At 37.2% G+C, this 22,914-nt stretch overlaps 1 protein-coding gene across 5 annotated transcripts in view; it reads right to left on the reverse strand.

The window, feature by feature from the left end:
• Positions 1 to 22,914, reverse strand: part of LOC128657005 (gastrula zinc finger protein XlCGF17.1) — a 136,793-nt gene that overhangs the window by 20,660 nt on the left and 93,219 nt on the right. For 4 of the 5 annotated variants that reach the window (XM_053711225.1, XM_053711226.1, XM_053711227.1 and 1 more), the window contains one exon: positions 12,561 to 12,644. In XM_053711225.1, the coding sequence (XP_053567200.1) occupies positions 12,561 to 12,644 (84 nt within the window). Of the gene's footprint in view, positions 1 to 12,555; positions 12,645 to 22,914 lie in introns of all 5 variants that reach the window. The other variant, XM_053711228.1, reaches the window with a different exon arrangement.

A 22,914-nucleotide genomic window follows, 5' to 3' on the forward strand; every position in this document is an offset into this window, starting at 1 on the left:
ACATAGTGAACAAACAGATTCATCTGTGTCAGACATGTTTAAACAGACTAGCAATGAGACTAGCAAGCTTGGAAAATCCTTTCAAATAAGTTTACAAGCAATATAAAAAACGCTACTGCGCCTTTAAGAAGCACAAAAAATCGTCACAGTTGAAATAACAATGAACCAAATCAGTTATAGCAACCAAATTTTCACAGTAAATGTATTAAGTTAGCAAAGCATTGCACCCACTAGCAAATGGATGATTAACCCCTTAATACCCAAAAACGGATAATCAATTTAACAATTAACGTTTTTATCACAGTCAAACACACTGTCACAAGTCTGCTGTGACTGATTACCTCCCTCAAAATGAATTTTGAAGACCCCTGAGCTCTCTAGAGACGTCCTGGATCAAGGAGGAAGAAGCAGGAATACTGTAACTGAATTTTTACTGCGCAAAAAAGCGCTAAAATAGGTCCCTCCCACTCTTATTACAACTGTGGGAAACCTAAGTTAACCGTTTCTATGTAGAAATAAACGACAGCCATGTGGAAAATCATGCCCCAAAAGATTTATCAGCAAAGTACCTCACAAAAAACGAATAACATGCCAGTAAACGTTTTAAACATGCACTTTAAAAGTTAGGTAGTGTTATTAATAAGCCTGCTACCAGTCGCTTCTACTGCAGTTAAGGCTCATACATTACTTCAGTATTAACAGTATTTTCTTAGTCAAATTCCATTCCTTAGAAAAATACTTATTGTACATACATTCATCAGCCTGATACCAGTCGCTACTGCATTTAAGGCTGTACTTACATCGGTATCAGCAGTATTTTCTTAGTCAATTCCATTCCTTAGAAAAATAATTTACTGCACATACCTTGTTTGCAGGATTCCCCACACGCTATTCCCTTTCTGAAAGTTACCCCACTGCTCAGAATGTGCGAGAACAGCCAGTGGATCTTAGTTACTTCTGCTAAGATCATAGAAAATGCAGGCAGATTCTTCTTCCAAATACTGCCTGAGAACAAACAGCACGCTCCGGTGCCATTTAAAATAAACTTTTGATTGAAGAAATAAACTAAGTATAAAAAACACCACAGACCTCTCACAACGTCCTATCTAGTTGAGTTGCAAGAGAATGACTGGATATGACATGTGAGGGGAGGAGCTATATAGCAGCTCTGCTTGGGTGATCCTCTTGCAACTTCCTGTTGGGAAGGGAATATATCCCATAAGTAATGGATGACCCGTGGACTGAATACACTTAACAAGAGAAAGAGCAGATAAATTAGAAACTCTTCTAGCAGAAGAGATGGCCAAAAGGAACAACACTTTCCAAGAAAGTAGTTTAACGTCCAAAGAGTGCATAGGCTCAAATGGAGTAGCCTGTAACACCTTCAAAACCAAATTAAGACTCCAAGGAGGAGAAATTGATTTAATGACAGGTTTAATACGAACTAAAGCCTGTACAAATGTAAAAGTTGTCTCACAAAATTTACTTGCAGTAATAAATTCTTACTGAGTTTAGGTAACTAGCATGTTTTATTAGCTAAGTGCATTATGTAACACTATTTCTTTTGACAACACAATGATTATAGTGCAATCATACAGATTAGTGTGCAATATTGTAAGATAGTAGAAAACATTCAATTGCCACCAAGAGAATGTATGTCACCAAATGACCGTAACTTTATGATCATGGGACTAGATGGATTGAGTGGAACGTCACACATTAAGTACTTCCAAGTGGTAAAGTATAAGCTTCCCTTTAAGACAAATTTTTGATAAGTGGCATAAATCGTATATGCAGCAAAGATTGACAAGTCTTTGTATTCAGCAAAGATTGTAGGATGCAAAAATGAGATAACTACAGTCAGTATGAAAACAAGAAAGTAGGCAAACAGTTTACCTTACTCCCGGTAAGAACATCAGAGAGCGCTTGCAGCTAGGAGTTCCGGTGTGTGAACACACTGAGAGGGGAGGAGTCTTCCAATAGATTGTGCACGCTTCTGTTTGCTAAGCGTGTGATGTCATCGGAGCGGCGGAGATGCCGCAGGACATAATTTCCTGACTTCACCAAATATACAGTAAGGTACAATAGCAAAAACAGTAGAATGTAATAAATGGTACCTTGAAGTTGTCCCTGAGTGAGCTGTAAGGGTCGGTAGATCCGGAGCTGAATAGATACCCAGGAATTAGGAGCGAGTGAACTTTACCACTGTGAAGGGTACAATTGTAGGGAAGAGTGAAATCCTGGTAGGAATACTGCTGTCCTGGAATTATAGAGATTCCACAGTAAGCACACACAAAAATGATCTGTAGGTTAGAAGAGGTTAAGCAGATGAATAATAAACGTTCAGAGAGAGCAATTGGGCTGTGTTACTCCAAGCTGAAATAACAGAATACTAAGCAAGGAGTCCTTGATGAGCAGGTGTTTTAAGGGGGTTGCTAGAATGTCATTGGTAGATCAACAATTAAAGAGACAGTGTGAACCTATTCCCTGACAGGACTCCCCCCTCAAGCAAGCTGATCCTCAGCTTGTGGTCTGGGATGATCCGGAAATTTCCTATGAAACTGAGCTACCAAACGTGGTGCATATATGTTGGAAGCAGGTTCTCAAGTATCGTCTTTTTCCGAAAAGTTTCTCCATCTGACCAGATATTGCAAGACGCCTCTAGAATATCGTGAATCAATTAAATCCTTTACTTCATACACATCCGAATCCTGTGGAGAGATTGTTGAAGGTGGTAGAGGGGTAGTGGTTCTAGTAGGAGTATATGGCTTAAGAAGGGAGACATGGAAAGTCGCATGGATTTTCATGGTAGGTGGAAAATCCAGTGTAACCGCATTCCTGTTGATTACTTTGCATATGGTGAAGGGTCCACAAAACTTTTGAGTCAACTTCCTACTTGGAAAAGGTAACTTTCAACCATACTTGATCACCGACTTGGTAGTGAGGTGGTTCTCTACGCCGTAAGTCATAATAGTGCTTCTGGTTGTTTTGAGCTTTTATTATATTTTCCTTAATAAATCTGAAGTTGTCCAGTAGGGCATTATTTAGTTCATCCACCAGAGGGGAATCTGAGGGTGCTGAAGTAATGGGAGCGATGGTTGGATGAAATCCATAATTTGCAAAAAATGGTGAAAGTTTTGTGGAGGAATTAGTCAAATTATTATAAGAAAATTCTGCAAACAGTAAGTAAGTTAGCCAATCATCTTGTTGGTAGGAACAGAAACAACGTAAATACTCATCCAACCATTGGTTAATTCTTTCAACTTGTCCATTTGCTTGTGGGTGGAATGCTGTCGTATATTGATGGGAAATACTGAGAGATTAACAAACTTTTCCAAAACCTGGATGTGAACTGAGATCCTCTGTCAGAAATCAGTGTTGTAGGTACTCCATGTAACCAGATAACATGTTGTATGAAAAGTGTGGCTGTTTCAGCAGAAGTGGGAAGTTTATGAAATGGTAAAAAGTGGGCCATCTTGGTGAAACTGTTGACTACTACCATTATGGTAGTTTGTTTTTTTGATGGGGGTAAGTCTACTATGAAATCGACTCCTATTTGTTTCCACGGTCTGTCAGATACGGGTACTGACATCAGAAGTCCATAGGGGAATTTTCTTTCGGTTTTACATGTTTGGCAGTTGACACACCCTTTTATGTATTCAGATACTGATCTTTTCATATCTGGCCACCAATAAGTCCTTGTTATAAGTTCTATAGTGCGTGTTTCTCCTGGGTGTCCTGCTAATGGGGCATCATGATGTTGTTTCAGTATATCAATTCTCATTATTTCGGGAATATAGATCTTTCCTTTATAGTCGTATAATCCATCCATCTTGAGCAAATCCATCTTTGAATCAGTTGGTGGTGTAATTGAAAACTTCTTGATATCTGAGAGAAAGTCTGTGGTAACACCAATGAAACGTTCTGATGGGATAATAGATGTAGGGTTATCAGATGGTAGTGGAACGGATGGTTGGCGAGACAAAGCATCAGCTTTTCCATTTTTATTTGCAGGCCGGTAGAGAATCTGAAAATCAAATCTTGCAAAGTACAGACTCCACCTAACCTGTCTGGCAGAAAGGGTTTTATTGTTTTGGAGATACTGTAAGTTTTTGTGATCTGTATAGATTATAAAGGGCTTCTTTGCGCCTTCCAGTAGGTGTCTCCAGAATTCCAGGGATTTGCGAATGGCTAATAATTCCTTGTCTCCAATTGCGTAGTTCCTTTCTGCAGATGACATAGTTTTGGAAAAGAATGATATGGGATGTAAAGGTTCTTTCAGAGTTTTCTGTTGGGATAAAACAGTACCAATTGCGAAATCTGAAGAGTCCAACTCTAAAATGTACTGTAGATCAACATTTGGGAATTTCAGTATAGGAGCCTCAGTAAAAGCTTGTTTGAGATATTCGAAAACTCTTGAATGCATAGTATTCCAATTATAGGGGTGTGTTGAACCAGTAAGTTGTGTGAGAGGTCTGACAATAGATGAAAAGTTCTTTATAAATTTTCGATAATAATTAGCGAACCCTAGGAACCTTTGTAGTGACTTCTTATCTGTTGGCTCTGGCCAATCCTTGACTGAATCAACCTTTTCCGATTGCATCTGAATACCTTCTGGTGAGATGGTATATCCAAGGAATGAGATAGTGGTATTATGGAAGGAGCATTTTTCTAACTTGGCATATAATTTATGTGTCTTAAGACGAGCTAACATCCAACGTACATGTTTTATGTGGTCTGTAATACTGTTGGAGTAAATCAGTATATCGTCTAAATAGACTACCAGACAAATGTCTAATAAATCTCGGAATATGTCGTTTATGAAGTGTTGGAAGGCTGCGGGGGCATTACAAAGGCCGAATGGAATCACAAGGTATTCGAAAAGACCATACCTAGTTCTAAATGCTGTGAGCCATTTGTCACCTTCCCTTATGTGTATAAGGTTGTAAGCCCCTCTTAAATCTAACTTTGTAAATATAGATGCGTTGGTTAATCTTTCGATCAATTACGGAATTAAGGAAGGGGATAGCGGTTTTTCGCTGTCCGTTTGTTGAGCTCACAATAGTCAATTATCGGTCTTAGAGAGAAATCTTTATTAGTAACAAAGAACATCCCAGCTGCTGCGGGAGAAGAAGATGGTCTTATGAATCCTTTCCATAGGTTGTCTTGTAAATATTGCTTCAGATGATCAAGATCTGGTTGACTTAGTGGATACAAATGTCCTACAGGTAATGTTGCTCCTGGGATAAGCTCTATCGGGCAATCATATACTCGATGAGGAGGTAAAGTTTCAGCCTCAGTCTTGCTGAAAACTTCTATGAAATCTTGGTAGGATTCTGGAACGTTCATCTCTTCAGATGCGGTTTGAAGCAATACAGGCTGTGGGAAACAAGTAGTTTTGCAATATGAAGAATGAAATTTTACAGCAAAATGTGACCAATCAATGTCAGGATTGTGTAGTTGTAACCAATACAGACCGAGGACTATTCGAAAATGTGGAGATGGTATTATATAGAAAGTTAGGTATTCGGTATGACCATCCTTTGTGGTAACGAGAATAGGTATTGTATTATGTGTAATCGGACCATTTGATATCACAGGGCCATCAATAACTTTGAGTGAGACAGGAGATTTTTTTAACACACTAGGTATTTTATTTTGTTGTACAATAGATATATCTATGAAATTGCCAAATGCTCCTGAGTCTACTATGGCAAAGGTATTCATTCTCCTAAGGTCCCACTGTAATAAGAGAGATACATTGCAGTAAGTAACTGGTTTATCAACACATCTGGAATTGTTTATATGTAAAAACTTACTCTTTTTGTTCTTGCGCAAGATTGGGCAGTCTGTGACCATATGACGAGGATTTGCGCAATACATGCACAAGTGATTGGTCCTTCTTCTCAACCTTTCTTCTGGAGTGAAAGGTCCTTGGATGACTCCTATTTCCATGGGGCTAGCTTGATCAGTAGGAGGAGGTTTCACATGTGTATAAGTTGGAGTAGTGGCTTTGGATGTTTCTTCAGTATTACCACGCTCTGCCTTCCTTTCTCTAAGCCTACGATCGATTTGTGTTGCTACTTTCATTAGTGCTTCAAGGGTGCTTGGTAATTCAATCCATGCTGAATCTGAAGCGTATAATTTAAACTCAGTGATATATTCTTCCAATGTCTTTTTACCTTGTTTTAGGCTCCTCATTTTCTGTTCTGCTGTTAGTTGAATGTCAGTGTCTCTGTATAGCTCATCCATTGCTAGAAAGAAATCTGATAGCGAATTTAAGAGGGGGTCATTCATTTTACATAGGTGGTCGGCCCAAATCCTGGGTTCAGACCTTAAGAAAGAGATTGTAGATAAACCCCTAACCCTATCTGAAGGGTAAGTTTTGGGTTTTAAATTATACAGAAGATGGCATGCATTTTTAAACTGCCTGTATAACCTTCTGTCTCCATAGAACAGTTCAGGTAAACTTATTTGTGGCTCTGGACTGGGGGGGGTGTTGTCCTTTCACCTCCTTAATTAGTTCTCTAAGAACCTGGTTTTCAACCTGTAAGTCAAGGATAGCCTGCCCCATTTGATCCACTTTTTGACTTAAGTTATAGACTATTTGGGGTAATTCAGCTGGATCCATGCTAGCTATTCTTTTCTTTTATGGCTCAGTATTATGTAAAAGTTGTCTCACAAAATTTACTTGCAGTAATAAATTCTTACTGAGTTTAGGTAACTAGCATGTTTTATTAGCATAAGTGCATTATGTAACACTATTTGTTTTGACAACACAATGACTATAGTGCAATCATACAGATTAGTATGCAATATTGTAAGATAGTAGAAAACATTCAATTGCCACCAAGAGAATGTATGTCACCAAATGACCGTAACTTTATGATCATGGGACTAGATGGATTGAGTGGAACGTCACACATTAAGTACTTCCAAGTGGTAAAGTATAAGCTTCCCTTTAAGACAAACTTTTGATAAGTGGCATAAATCGTATATGCATCAAAGATTGACAAGTCTTTGTATTCAGCAAATATCGTAGGATGCAAAAATGAGATAACTACAGTCAGTATGAAAACAAGAAAGTAGGCAAACAGTTTACCTTACTCCCGGTAACATCAGAGAGCGCTTGCAGCTAGGAGTTCCGGTGTGTGAACACACTGAGAGGGGAGGAGTCTTCCAATAGATCGTGCACGCTTCTGTTTGCTAAGCGTGTGATGTCATCGGAGCGGCGGAGATGCCGCAGGACATAATTTCCTGACTTCACCAAATATACAGCAAGGTACAATAGCGAAAACAGTAGAATGTAATAAATGGTACCTTGAAGTTGTCCCTGAGTGAGCTGTAAGGGTCGGTAGATCCAGAGCTGAATAGATACCCAGGAATTAGGAGTGAGTGAACTTTACCACTGTGAAGGGTACAATTGTAGGGAAGAGTGAAATCCTGGTAGGAATACTGCTGTCCTGGAATTATAGAGATTCCACAGTAAGCACACACAAGAATGATCTGTAGGTTAGAAGCGGTTAAGCAGATGAATAATAAACGTTCAGAGAGAGCAATTGGGCTCAGTGTTACTCCAAGCTGAAATAATAGAATACTAAGCAAGGAGCCCTTGATGAGCAGGTGTTTTAAGGGGGTTGCTAGAACGTCATTGGTAGATCAACAATTAAAGAGACAGTGTGAACCTATTCCCTGACAACAAAACAGTGAATATCAGGAAGAATAGCAATTTTTCTGTGAATAAAACAGAAAGAGCAGAGATTTGTCCCTTCAAGGAACTTGCAGACAAACCCCTATCCAAACCATCCTGGAGAAACTGTAAAATTCTAGGAATTCTAAAAGAATGCCAAGAGAATTTATGAGAAGAACACCATGAAATGTAAGTCTCGATAATAAATCTTCCTAAAGACAGATTTACGAGCTTGTAACATAGTATTAATTACTGAGTCAGAGAAACCTCTATGACTTAATACTAAGCGTTCAATTTCCATACCTTCAAATTTAATGATTTGAGATCCTGATGGAAAAACGGACCGTGAGACAGTAGGTCCGGCCTTAACGGAAGTGGCCAAGGTTGGCAACTGGACATTCGAACAAGATCCGCATACCAAAACCTGTGGGGTCATGCTGGAGCCACCAGCAACACAAATGTTTGTTTCATGATGATTTTGGAGATCACTCTTGGAAGAAGAACTAGAGGCAGGAAGATATAAGCAGGTTGATAACACCAAGGAAGTGTCAGCGCATCCACTGCTTCCGCCTGAAAATCCCTGGACCTGGACAGGTATCTGGGAAGTTTCTAGTTTAGATGAAAAGCCATCAGATCAATTTCTGGAAGACCCCACATCTGAACAATCTGAAAAAACACATCCGGATGGAGAGACCACTCTCCTGGATGTAAAGTCTGACGGCTGAGATAATCCGCCTCCCAATTGTCTACACCTGGGATATGAACCGCAGAAATTAGACAGGAGCTGGATTCCTCCCAAACAAGTATCCGAGATACTTCTTTCATAGCTTGGGGACTGTGAGTCCCACCCTGATGATTGACATATGCCACCATTGTAATATTGTCTGTCTGAAAACAAATGAACGGTTCTCTCTTCAACAGAGGCCAAAACTGAAGAGCTCTAAAATATTGATTGGTAATCTCGCCTCTTGAGATTTCCAAACCCCTTGTGCTGTCAGAGATCCCCAGACAGCTCCCCAACCTGAAAGACTTGCATCTGTTGTGATCACAGTCCAGGTTGGCCGAACAAAAAAGGCCCCTTGAACTAAATGCTGGCGATTTAACCACAACGTCAGAGAGTGTCGAACATTGGGATTTCTTTGTATAATCCCGGCACCATTGATTCAGCATGCAAAGCTGGAGAGGTCTCATGTGAAAATGAGCAAAAGGAATCGCGTCCAATGCTGCAGTCATGAGGCCTAAAACTTCCATGCACATAGCCACTGAAGGGAATAACTGAGACTGAAGGTGCCGACATGCTGCAAAAAAATTTCAAATGTATCTTGTCTGTTAGAGACAGAGTCATGGACACTGAATCTATCTGGAAACCTAAAAAGGTGACCCTTGTCTGAGGAATAAAAAAACTTTTTGGTAAATTGATCCTCCAACCATGTTTTCGAAGAAACAACACAAGTTGATTTGTGTGAGTTTCTGCAGAAAGTAAAGACTGAGCTAGTACCAAGATATCGTCCAAATAAGGAAACACCGCAATACCCTGTTCTCTGATTACAGAGTTTAAGGGCACCCAGAACCTTTGAAAAGATTCCCAGAACCTTTGAAAAGATTCTTGGAGCTGTTGCTAGGCCAAATAGAAGAGCAACAAATTGGTAATGCTTGTCTAGAAAAGAGAATCTCAGAAACTGATAATGTTCTGGATGAATCGGAATATGAAGGTAAGCATCCTGCAAGTCTATTGTACACATATAATGTCCTTGCTGAACAAAAGGCAGAATAGTCCTTATAGTCACCATCTTGAAAGTTGGTACTCTTACATAACGATTCAAAATTTTCAGATCCAGAACTGGTCTGAATGAATTTTCTTTCTTTGGGACAATGAATAGATTTGAATAAAACCCCAGGCCTTGTTCCTGAAAAGGAACCGGCATGATTACCCCTGAAACCTCCAGATCTGAAACACACTTCAGGAAAGCCTGAGCTTTTACTGGATTCACTGGGATGCGTGAGAAAAAATCTTCTCACAGGAGGTCTTACTCTGAATCCTATTCGGAAACCCCTGAGAGACAATACTCTGAATCCATTGATTTTGGACAGAATTTATCCAAACATCCTTGAAAAACCTTAACCTGTCCCCTACCAGCTGTGCTGGAATGAGGGCTGCACCTTCATGCGGACTTAGGGGCTGACTTTGGTTTCTTGAAAGGCTTGGATTTATTCCAATTTGAGGAAGGCTTCCAATTGGAAACAGATTCCTTGGGGGAAGGATTAGGTTTTTGTTCCTTATTTTGACGAAAGGAACGAAAACGATTAGAAGCCTTAGATTTACCCTTAGATTTTTTATCCTGAGGCAAAAAAACTCCTTTCCCCCCAGTGACAGTTGAAATAATAGAATCCAACTGAGAACCAAATAAATTATTACCTTCTAAAGAAAGAGATAGTAATCTAGACTTAGATGTCATATCAGCATTCCAAGATTTAAGCTACAAAGCTCTTCTAGCTAAAATAGCTTAGGACATGGATCTAACATCCATTTTGATAATATCAAAAATGGCATCACAAATAAAATGATTAGCATGTTGCAGTAAGCGAACAATGCTAGATATGTCAGAATCCAATTCTTGTTGCGCTAAATTCTCCAACCAAAAAGTTGAAGCAGCTGCAACATCAGCCAAAGTAATTGCAGGACTAAGAAGATGACCTGAATATAAATAGGCTTTCCTTAGATAAGATTCAAGCTTCCTATCTAAGGGATATTTAAAGGAAGTACTATCTTCCATAGGAATAGTGGTTCGTTTAGCAAGAGTAGAAATAGCCCCATCAACTTTGGGGATCTTTTCCCAAAACTCTATTGCAATCGCTGGTAAAGGATACAATTTTTTAAACCTTGCAGAAGGATTAAAAGGAGTACCTGGCTTATTCCATTCCTTAGAAATCATGTCAGAAATAGCATCAGGAATAGGAAAAACCTCTGGAGCAACCACAGTAGGTTAAAAACAGCATTTAAACGTTTACTGGTTTTAATATCAAGAGGACTAGCTTCCTCAATATCCAAAGTAATTAACACTTCTTTTAACAAAGAACGCATATACTCTATTTTAAAAAAAATAAGTAGATTTGTCAGTGTCAATGTCTGAGGAAGGATCTTCTGAATCAGATAGATCCTCATCAGAGGTGGATAATTCATTATGTTGTCGGTCATTTGAAATTTCATCAACTGAATGAGAAGTTTTAAAAGACCTCTTACGCTTATTAGAAGGTGGAAATGCAGACAAAGCCTTCTGAATAGAATCAGTAACACATTATTTAAAATTCATAGGTATATCATGTACATTAGAAGTTGAAGGAACTGTAACAGGCAATGTACTATTACAAATGGACACTCTATCTGCATGTAAAAGTTTATCATGACAACTAATACAAATTACATTAGGAGATATAATCTCCACAATTTTACAACAAATGCACTTAGCTTTGGTAGAACCGATGTCAGGCAGCAAAGTTCCAGCAGATACTTCTGAGGCAGGATCAGATTGAGACATCTTGCAGAATGTAAAAGAAAAAACAACATATAAAGCAAAAATATCAATTTCCTTATATGACAGTTTCAGGAATGGGAAAAAAATGCAAATAGCATAGCCCTCTGACATAGAAAAAGGCAAGAGGCAATAGCAATGGGGCAATAAATAATGAAAAAAAGTTTGGCGCCAAGTATGACGCACAATGTAACTTTTGGCGACAACCATGTCCGGAAATGACACACTCGCGTCACTAACGACGCAACCCTGTGTGAACCCCTGTGTCAACTACAACGCCGGAAATGACGAACTAGCGTCAACAGACGTGCATTTTCGTGCCAAAAAATTCTTGCGCCAAGAATGACGCAATAAAGTGTAGCATTTAGCGCACCCGCGAGCCTAAGACAGCCCGCAATTTAAAACAAGTAGTCAATTGAAAAAAAGACTAAACCCCAGGTAAGAAAATATTTCTCGATATTAACTTTCCAAATATGAAACTGACAATCTGCAAAAGGAAATACATGAACCTGACTCATGGCAAATATAAGTACAATACATATATTTAGAACTTTATATAAATGCATAAAGTGCCAAACCATAGCTGAGGTGTCTTAAGAAATAAAAACATACTTACCAAAGACACCCATCCACATATAGCAGATAGCCAAACCAGTACTGAAACAGTTATCAGTAGAGGTAATGGTATATGAGAGTATATTGTCGATCTGAAAAGGGAGGTAGGAGATGAATCTCTACGACCGATAACAGAGAACCTATGAAATAGACCCCCGTTAGGAAAATCACTGCATTCAATAGGTAATACTCTCCACGTCCCTCTGACATTCGCTGTACTCTGAGAGGAATCGGGCTTCAAAATGCTGAGAAGCGCATGTCAACGTAGAAATCTTAGCACAAACTTACTTCACCACCTCCATAAGAGGCAAAGTTTGTAAAACTGAATTGTGGGTGTGGTGAGGGGGTGTATTTATAGGTATTTTGAGGTTTGGGAAACTTTGCCCCTCCTGGTAGGATTGTATATCCCATACGTCACTAGCTCATGGACTCTTGCCAATTACATGAAAGAAATAGGATCCCACTAAATCCTCTGGGAAAGCAGTACTTTGAGTGCTGCAGGCTATTGTTTTTTTATGAAAGTGAATTATGGCTTTTAAAATGAGATATCTCTTGTCCCTGTAGGAGGTCTGTTGACTGAGATATGGGCTTTTATACCCTTCCCCCAAGCTCAATATTCTCTTGTTACATGTGACGTTGTCATGCACACATCTGATGACATCATAAACAGCTCAAGAAAAAAGTAACTTTAAGATCTACTACATATTTAGTATTTCATACCTCACCTTTGGCAAATGGAAAACTGTTCACATATGGCTCATCAATCTGCTCAATCGTTGTAAAAAATGAAGGTTTCACACTTGAATAACCTGTATGGACATAATTGACAGGTTATGTGATAAAGAACCCACTATATGTCACCAAACAATAATTAGCTGGTAATTCATGTCAAACATACAAACACAAACAACTAGAAATATTAGGCATATCATTTATATATCTATATATGCATTATATTATGTATTTACTATGTATATTAAATGTTAAGTGCTCAAACTTTATATTTGACCTATCATTGATGGGACCAGAGGGTCTGGCCTCCAATGTGAGGTCCAGAGTGTCCCGCTGGGCTGTACACCGTTCTCTAATTGCCATCTAGACCTCCAGGGACCAATGTCCTTTCTCACACTACCTTTCACCTGAAACGTATAATTAGCTCCAAGTAAAAGGGAATGTGTTAGTCACATTTCTCTGTACAGACTCTGGAAGAAACAGTGGTTAAAGAACAAATAATTAAAAGCACACAGCTGTACTAACCAGGCATAGCAGTTGTGTTGTCTAAGACTACACTGGTGTAAGATACACATAGGGACCAGATAAAGAACAAAGAGTAATTGATTAACCTGAAAGTGTGAGAAAAGTCTATTGCAGATACGATAATCTCAGAGGTCTTGTACAAAATAATATTATTTATACTTTTGTGTGTGCTGGTCTACATAAACTTGTGCTTAAAGTACTCATTGTAAAAGTCTTTATTTGATTTTTATCAGGTTTGATATTGACCTCAATTTGATTTACCTGTTGCTGCCTTAATTTCTTCAGTAAAGTTTGTTCAGGAAAAAGACTTTCTTTGTTTTGGTTTTCCATTCCTGCATACTGAGTTCCACACATCTCCCCTCATCCTTACATATGCATATAACAACATAGTTACTTTGTTGACTTGGCTTTTTATAACATTGTCACACAGCACAGGCAGGAACACTTCAAACAATGCCTGTGTGACCTAACTGTAACTAAACCTACACTACCTGCCTCACCACTGAAAAGGTGGCAAGACAATCATGGCTGAAACCCTAACCTGCAGGGTTGCCCTTGGAATATATTGCACTACTACTGGCGATATATCCCACTCCCACAAAATGCCTACATCAACGTCATGTCTTCGCTAATCGCTACACCTGACTAATAAATAAAAAAAAATAAACATCCTATTATAACTATAGGAGCTATGTCAATACATGTATATACAATGTTCAAATAATATGCATTTTCCTGTAGACCGCATATACATTTAAGTATTGTATTAATTTTAAACATGCTTTTTGTGTTGGGAGGTTGGGGTTAGGGGGTGTTTGTGGTGGGGGGTTGTGGCAGTTTAGGGGTTAATAGGTTAGTCGCAGGACATGAACAAATATTATACTCATTTTTATTGCTACATGCAAATTTTAATATATGTATTAGTTTCAATAATCACAAGGTACACAAATATACAGTTATAGGAGTGGGTGAGGGGAGCGCCAAAAGGCTGAGGTAGTTAAAAAAAATTCTCAATATCTAATATGCAATAAAATATACAGTTTTAATAAAATGTTGTGTGGTCTATAACAATAAAATACATGGATCCATGTCTAGTGTATACAGGCAAAAATAGCACAATTAAAATCACAGTACTTGATATTACATATCGATGCAGGCAGTTTCAAAATAACAATAATAGAAGAAAGTGTTGTATGTGAAGCAAAGAGTTGCTCCTATTACAAATGCAGTCTCTTTCTTACTAGAGAGTGATGTCTTAAGAGTTTAAATAGTTAGATAAAGATGTCCTAATCAAGATTGGTCCCAAAATCCAAAACAAGTTAATGGTGATGCATAATTGCTTGCAAGTGATGAAAAAACATAAGTTTATTATAAGTAAATTTAAAAGAGAGTTGGAAGATCTAGCCCTAAAAGCAAAGACCAGGGGGATACTAAACCAAAGAGAATATAACTACATAATGGTCAAACACCCAATTACCCCAGTATTTTACCAACTCCCAAAAATACAAAAATCTTTGGCAAATCCACCCGGAAGACCTATTATATCGGGCATAGGATTGATATCTAGTAATCTTTCCGAATATGTGGATAGACATCTCCAAAAACATGTCACCAGTCTCCCATCATACCTAAAAGACTCCACGCAAGTTCTGACTACTCTGGACAAAATAATATGGGAAGACACATACATTATGGCAACATGTGACATAGTCTCTCTTTATACAAGCATTCCCCATGAAGGAGGTATTGAAGCGGTGGATTTCTTTCTTAAGAAAGACTCATCTGTTCCTGAAGCACAACGCACTTTTATACTTGACAGTATTAACTACATTTTAACCCATAATTATTTTAACAATGATAAAAAGTTTTACCAACAACTATGTGGGACGGCAATGGGGACCAGGTTTGTGCCAAGCTATGCTATACATGGGCAAGTGGGAGAAATTTATTTGGGACTCCTGCCCAGCCAGCACGGACCTGGTCCTATATGTAAGATATATTGAGGATATCTTCCTTATTTGGAGAGGTACACTTGAAGATTTGCAACATACTGTTGATGTAATGAACATGAACAAGATGAACTTAAAATTCACTTATGAATTTAGTCAAAGAGCTATCCCTTTTCTAGACTTGAAAATAGAAATTGTAGATGAAAAAATAGAGACATCGACCTTCTTTAAGGAGGTTGATTGTAATAATTACATTCTCAACCTAAGTTGTCATCATACCATCTGGAAAAACAATATCCCAAAGGGGCAATTACTAAGGGTAAAAAAGAACTGCTCCAATCCCAAAAAGTGGGAGGAAAAAGCTAATGTTTTAAAACAAAGATTCTTAGAAAGAGGATACAGTGAGGCATTATTGGAAGAGAATATTGAAGCAGTCAAAATTGTTGACCGAAAAGATCTCATAAAATATAAAAACAAAGAGGTGACAAAGTCTGAAGATGACATCATAAATGTTCCAATGATCACAGAATATTGTGCCAATAAACATATTATGGAGAAAATTTTCAAAAAACATTGGTCATTATTGAAAGATGATGATATAATTGGAGAAAGACTGACTCCACATCCACAATTCATATACAGAAAAACTAACAATCTGAAAAACATAATAGCTCCAAGTATCCCAAAACAAAAAGGAGAAATATGGTAAATCAATTCAATAAGAAAATAAAAGGATTCTACCCCTGTCCAAGTTGCAAGGCATGTAAAAATGGTTGGAAAACCAACACCTTTACATCACAACACAATAAAGAGAAATTTATGATTAATAATTTGATTAGATGCTGTGATAAAGGTGTCATATACCTAATAGAATGCTCTTATAAATTTCAACATGTAGGACAGACTACTAGACTATTAAGGGACAGAATCAGAGAGCATATACTGTGCATAGAGAAAAACCCCCACAGATACGCCACTATATTTATTTATTTATAAAATATTTTACCAGGAAGGATACATTGAGAATTCTCTCGTTTTCAAGTATGTCCTGGGATCACAAAACATTGCATTGATACAATTAGGGTACAATAAAATACAAAAACAATAATAATACACAATATATGCAAACATTTAACATAGAGCAGGTACGAAATATTTAATCAACCATGACAGGAGCATTCTGTTTTGAGATATGTATAGAGGGATCTCTTAAAGGATTTTAGGCTTGGGGAAGTTTTTAAAGTGTGAGGGAGGTCATTCCATAATTGTGGCGCTCTGTAGGAAAAGGAGGATCGAGCTGCTTTCTTTTTGTATTGAGGCAAGCTAAATAATGTGCTGTTATTGGATCGGAGGTTATAGGAGGTGGGAATAGCAGGGGAGAGCATTCTGCTCAGGTAGGGTGGGAGCTTCCCAGAAAGGCTCTTAAAGACAAGGCAGGAAAGATGGAGGGTGCGTCTGGATTCCAGCGACAGCCAGTTTAGTTCTTTTAGCATGTCACAATGGTGGGTCCTGTAGTTACATTGTAGCACAAAGCGGCAGAACGAGTTATATAATGTATTTAGTTTATTAAGGTGAGTTTGCGGAGCAGGTGCATATACTATGTCCCCATAATCCAAGATAGGTATCAGCATTTGCTGTACAATCTTTTCCTTTACTGTAGGGCTGAGGCAAGATTTGTTTCTGTACAGGGCACCTAGTTTTGGATAAAGTTTAGAGGCAAGTTTTTCTATGGGGTGTCCAAAAGATAGATTGGGGTCTAATAACATACCTAAGTATTTAAAAGAGTGGACTGCGGTCAGCGTGCAATTGGATTTTGTTTTGATGCGAAGATGGGAATTTTGTAATTTTTGTATTTTAGGTCCCGTTCCAAAGATCATTGTGACAGTTTTGTCAGTGTTTAGGAAGAGTTTGTTTTTCGAGATCCACTTTTCTACCTCTGTGAACTGGTCTTGGAGCACTGCTTCAAGCTGCGGCAGATCAGATTTGTTTGCATAGATTACCGTGTCGTCTGCGTACATGTGTACAGTTGAGGATTTGCAGACATTAGGCAAATCATTTATAAATAATGTGAATAGTAGGGGACTGAGAATGGAACCTTGGGAGCAATGATATAGGACGATAGTTAGAAACCAAGGTTAACTCCCCACTTTTATGAATAGGCACTACTCTTGCAGTTTTCCAGAGTTTGGGTATGTATCCAGACACCAAGGATTCGTTAATTAGGGTTGTGACAGGCTTAGCAATTGCCGGCGCACTGAGCTTCAACAGCATTGCTGGGATTTGATCAGGCCCTGACTGGTTTTTCATTTTTAGATTATTGAGGTGTTTCTTAATGACATTGAAGGGTACAGGTCTAAAATTGAACTTTTCTATATTGGGTCTTTGCTGTTTTAGTGGGGCCTGATCCACATTTGTAGCTTCAGGATGCGTGCTATTTATTAGTTTGTCAATCAGGGTGGTGCAGCATCCAACAAAATAATTGTTTAAAAGGCATTTGCTACTTCTAAGGGGAGTTGCAGGTTTTGGTTATCCACATTGACAGTGGAGGGTTGGGAGTGGATTGGTGGATTTTGTAAGTTGTTTATGAGTTTCCAAAACTTTCTAGGGTTAGATATATTATTGTGCAGATTTTCACAGAAATATTGTGCCTTAGCCAATTTTGTTTGTTTAGTACATATATTTCGCCATTGTCTAAATACACAGTGATCATTCATAGAGCCAGTATGCTTGAACTTTGACCACAATGAATCCCGAAATTGGTACATTTGAATGAGGTCAGCTGTGATCCAATTCAGGTGTGCTCCTTTTACTCTCACCTTACGCAGAGGTGCATGTAAATTCCAAACTTGTAGGAGTTCAGACTGAAAGAATTCAACTGCAGAGTCTAGATCTGGGATTAGGTTTAATCTGTGCCAGGGGAGGTTCTTGATGTCATTTAGAAATGATTGAAGATTACATTTTTTGAAGGACCTGGTGATTTTAACCTTGGGAGAGGATTTAGTAGCCTTTATTTTGCGCACACAGTACACTAAGCAGTGGTCACTGAAATTGTTAGGGAGAACACCTGCCTCCTGGATTCGGTCGGGAGAAGTGGAGAGAATCCAGTCGAGCAGGGTATGATTATGGCTTTTGATGTTTATGCGAGTTGGGGAGGAGATTAATTGCGTTAGCTGCAAAGATTTAAACAGCGAGCGACAACTGTTATTTTTTGGATTCAGCCAATCGATGTTAAAATCTCCAAAAACCAAAATTTCACTTTTTGGGTTTTGAGTTATGGATTCACTAAGGAGCTGTGCTATGTCCGAAATGGAATGCACAGGGGAGCTAGGTGGGCGGTAGATTCCTGCAACAATGATTGATTTACTGCACGGGATCTCAATTTTGCCAGAAACGAAATCAAAGGTGGCAGGAGAGCTAGATTTTTGTATGGGGGTGAACTTTGTGGAGTTGTCAACATAAATTACAATGCCGCCTCCTCTCTTTGCTCTGTCAATTCTATGGCATGAATACCCATGTATTGCAATGGCAGAGTCAGGTATTTTTGCAGTTAGCCATGATTCAGAGATCACAATGATTTTTGGCTTGTATTGTAAACACCAAGCTTGCAGTGCATCGATTTTTGGAAATAAGCTGCGTATATTACAGTGCACAAAGGAGAGGCCTTTTTTAGCTGGAAGGCTAGGAATGGAATTTGCTGGGGGACCAGGGTTAGACTCTACATCATTTGCAAGGGCAAGTAGCATAAGGAATAGGAATTTGGACATAGTTTTTGTTTGGCTATATAGTGAATGGCATACTTTATAATTTTGTGAGGTGGGGGTAGGAGGGCTATTTTTTATAACTCTCCATCAGCACTCAGCAGATAAGTTACAGCAACAGAGCAGGCCATGGTGTATGATAATTTGTTTTCCAGTTTGAGGTGGGTGCTTATGGCGGTAATGAAGTGAACAAAATTGGAGTGAGAAAAGGGTTGTCACGAATATCAGTATGGTCATATTTTGATACATGTTAGTGCTATTAGGTGTGTAGATGAAAATAAATAAAAAAATAGTACAATATAAAAAAGAAATATATATAAGTATATATATATATATATATATATATATATACACATATACATATATATATACACACATATATATTCACACACTATTGATGTGGGATATATAGCTATTTGTAGGGAGAGAGGGTATGTATTCTAAAGGGTTAAGTGAATGGAAGGATGTGCTGATTAGTGTTTGCAGCTGTCAGTTTAGGAGAATGAAAGGTGTGTGGGAGACTATCTATAAATGGGGGAATGAACCTGTGGTGGGAGGGTAATTATCTTCCTTTGACTACCTGAAGCAGAGGGCAGTGTCAGCTGAAATGTGGGTCTGTGAATGTTCTTTAAAGACTTGTTGAAAGTATACTTTATAATTCAGCTGAAGCAGAGGGCAGTGTCAGCTGAAATGTGGGTCTGTGAATGTTCTTTAAAGACTTGTTGTAAGTATACTTTATAGACACTTCACCACCATACATAGTGGAAATCTTAAAGATTTTAAATACTGTGGGATATAAATAGTGAGTAAGAACTGAAGAGGAGGGAAATATGAACAGAAATTATTTTTAAACGAGTCCAAATGGATTTTCGCCTTAGATTGTCTATATCCAAAAGGATTAAAGAACAAAGAAGACCTCTCACACCTTTTTCATCTAAAAAGACACTAAGAGTTTGTATACTATAAGAAATTAGCGGAATAATATTTCACCTTTTTCATTTCAACAACAGATAGACAAGTTCAAATTCTTTAAAAACTTTTAAGAAGTTTTAATTATTTTTGATAATTTTTAACAATAATTTTTAATAGTAATTTTTAACAGTAATTTTAGAGACACACTCAGAAATATATGTCCAATCTTAAGTTAAGAACAGATAATTTTATCAATGCATTGCTAACACAATCAGCCTAGTATTTTTATCTCTTAACTAAGAGTCACAATAGAGAGACTTTTATTTTATTTTATAATGGCCAATTAGTCTCCATATACAATTAAACTATTATATGGTAGACCAGTCTGCAAATTAGGTTATATTACCCTATATTTTAATTCCACTATAATATATTAATCTATGGTCTAAAAAGTTTGTTCAACTAAGACATCAATACTTTGTTTGACTTATCCTTTAAACCATCTACGTCTCTCATACATAAGATTCTAATATAAAAGTTATATTCTTAACCATTACCGTATGTAATATGTAATATCCTATATTTGAATTCTATTATATTTCACCAAAATTATATGTTCTATTTCGGAAGAAAGTTTTTTTTAACTATGGTCTTTCAAACATGTCCGTTTTTAACTATGCCTTTTCAAATATATCCATTTTTAATTTTGTCTGTTGATTATAAGAATTTAGCAAATAATGTTTGTTTGATTTCAATATGTTTACGTTTCTTACATACATAAGATCTAAGTATATCTAACAGCTCCTTATGTTTATTTATTTCTGTTTATTTATTTTTGTTTACCTATAATACTGTTATCATTTCCAAGAAGAAATCACTAATATATTATCGATATATAATATGTACCTTCTAAAACAATGTTTTCACAAGTGAGAAATCAACTCACCAGTATAATAATTTCAGTCCATAAATTGACAAATATGAATGATAAACCCTTAGTAAACTCTTTAGATAACCGACAGTAAAACTCTTAGTATAATTTTTAGTTTCATTTTCTAAAAGATCCGGTAAATCCGAAACCGGAAATGCTCAACGCGGAAATGATGTCACACATCCGAAACCGGAAATGACATTCCGGAAATTACGTTAAACAACGCAAAACCAGAAGTATCATTCCGGAACTAGAACTAGAACTAAAAAATCAAAAGGATACATTTTAGACATGGACTAACTACAAAGGGGATATACAAATTAACTAAGTAGTTAGCTTCAAGCTGAAATCTATAAAAATAGACACAAAAAAACAAAAAAAAGATTTTAGGAAGATATCGAACAAACATCTTACATTGTTTGCCCACACCTAGAATGCAATTCACAGGAAGGGGCGGAGCTTAACTTTTGGTGTCCAAACAGTCGACAATTATTGGCAGACTAACCCTATAAAAGTCATATTAGCTTACTTGGTATTTAGTCTTGATAAAGGCCTAGTTATAGGCCGAATCGCATCGACATATCAAAGTAAGCACATTACCTTTATTTGAACTTAACGGTTTATATTTTCTGCAGTATTGTTCTTTTCTTTTTTTTAACAGGTTATTTCCAAAAAATTGTTTTTATATATCCACCGGTGTTATCTATGGACTTTAGAAGACACAAGGAATTTTCTACACCATCCTTTAAACATTGGGAATTTTAATTCAATTTATTTCCTATTTTTCACCTTTTTTGCTAAAAAGTTTTTTTGTGATATAACTTTTCACAAATATTTTGCACAAGTATTTTTGACTTATATATTTTTTCATTTTTTACACAGTTTCTTCATCCCAATTTCTTTTTATTCCAACTTTTAAACTTTTTTTCATCACTTGCAAGCAATTATGCATCACCATTAACTTGTTTTGGATTTTGGGACCAATCTTGATTTGGACATCTAACTATTTAAACTCTTAAGACATCACTCTCTAGTAAGAAAGAGACTGCATTTGTAATAGGAGCAACTCTTTGCTTCACATACAACACTTTCTTCTATTATTGTTATTTTGAAACTGTCTGCATCGATATGTAATATCAAGTACTGTGATACTGTGATTTTAATTGTGCTATTTTTGCCTGTACACACTAGACATGGATCCATGTATTTTATTGTTATAGACCACACAACATTTTATTAAAACTGTATATTTTATTGCATATTAGATATTGAGACATTTTTTTACCTACCATAGCCTTTTGGCGCTCCCCTCACTCACTCCTATAACTGTTAATTTTAAGGTTCACTAGGGAACCTATCGATGAGAGCTAAAGGTACCTTATTTGCGCAGGGTGAACTCAATAATATACCAGTACACAAATATACCAAATGTTTTTAAAATCCTGAATTATTATTATTAAACTGTATTAAGTGTATTTAATACGAAAATAACATAAGGAAATGTCTAAGAAAATATGCAAATTTGCATTTTATTAACATTAAGGGCCAGATTACTAGTGGAGCGCTATTTAATGCTCCTGCTCAAGCTTCAACTGCGCTAGACGAAGCTTTTTGCGCTCGTTGGGTTGCGTCCATATTATGGGTTGAACACAAAAAAGCCCTACTTAGAATATCGCGTGTGGGTTCATGTATTCCCCTAAAGAAGTCAACAAAGCAAACAAAGTGTGAAAAACAACCTTCATGTGCACAAACCTGATATACAAGTGTGCTAACCCAACATGAAAATATGAATATGTCACATTCCAATATTATTGTTCTACTTCTTAACTGCAAGGGGCTCCAATGCACTTACATATATGTCTAAATATGTGCACATATGTATTTATGTGTTTATATGTGTGTATATATCTGTAAATACATATATACAAATATAAATACATGAATACATATGTACACACATATAAACACATATATAAAAGACAGCACTTAGTCTGAACTTCAAATGAGTAGTAGATGTTTTTCTGACAAATTTCAAAGTTATGTCTATTTCCATTCCTCCTGTATCATGTGACAGCCATCAGCCAATCACAAATGCATATACGTATATTCTGTGAATTCTTACACATGCTCAGTAGGAGCTGGTGACTCAAAAAAAGTGTAAATATAAAAAGACTGTGCACATTTTGTTAATGGAAGTAAATTGGAAAGTTGTTTAATTTTGTCCCTTTAAAAAAAAAAAAAAATTGCTCAAAAAAGTTATAAGGGCTCAAAG

Source organism: Bombina bombina, chromosome 4 (genome assembly GCF_027579735.1).
Source record: "Bombina bombina isolate aBomBom1 chromosome 4, aBomBom1.pri, whole genome shotgun sequence".
NCBI lineage: Eukaryota > Metazoa > Chordata > Amphibia > Anura > Bombinatoridae > Bombina > Bombina bombina.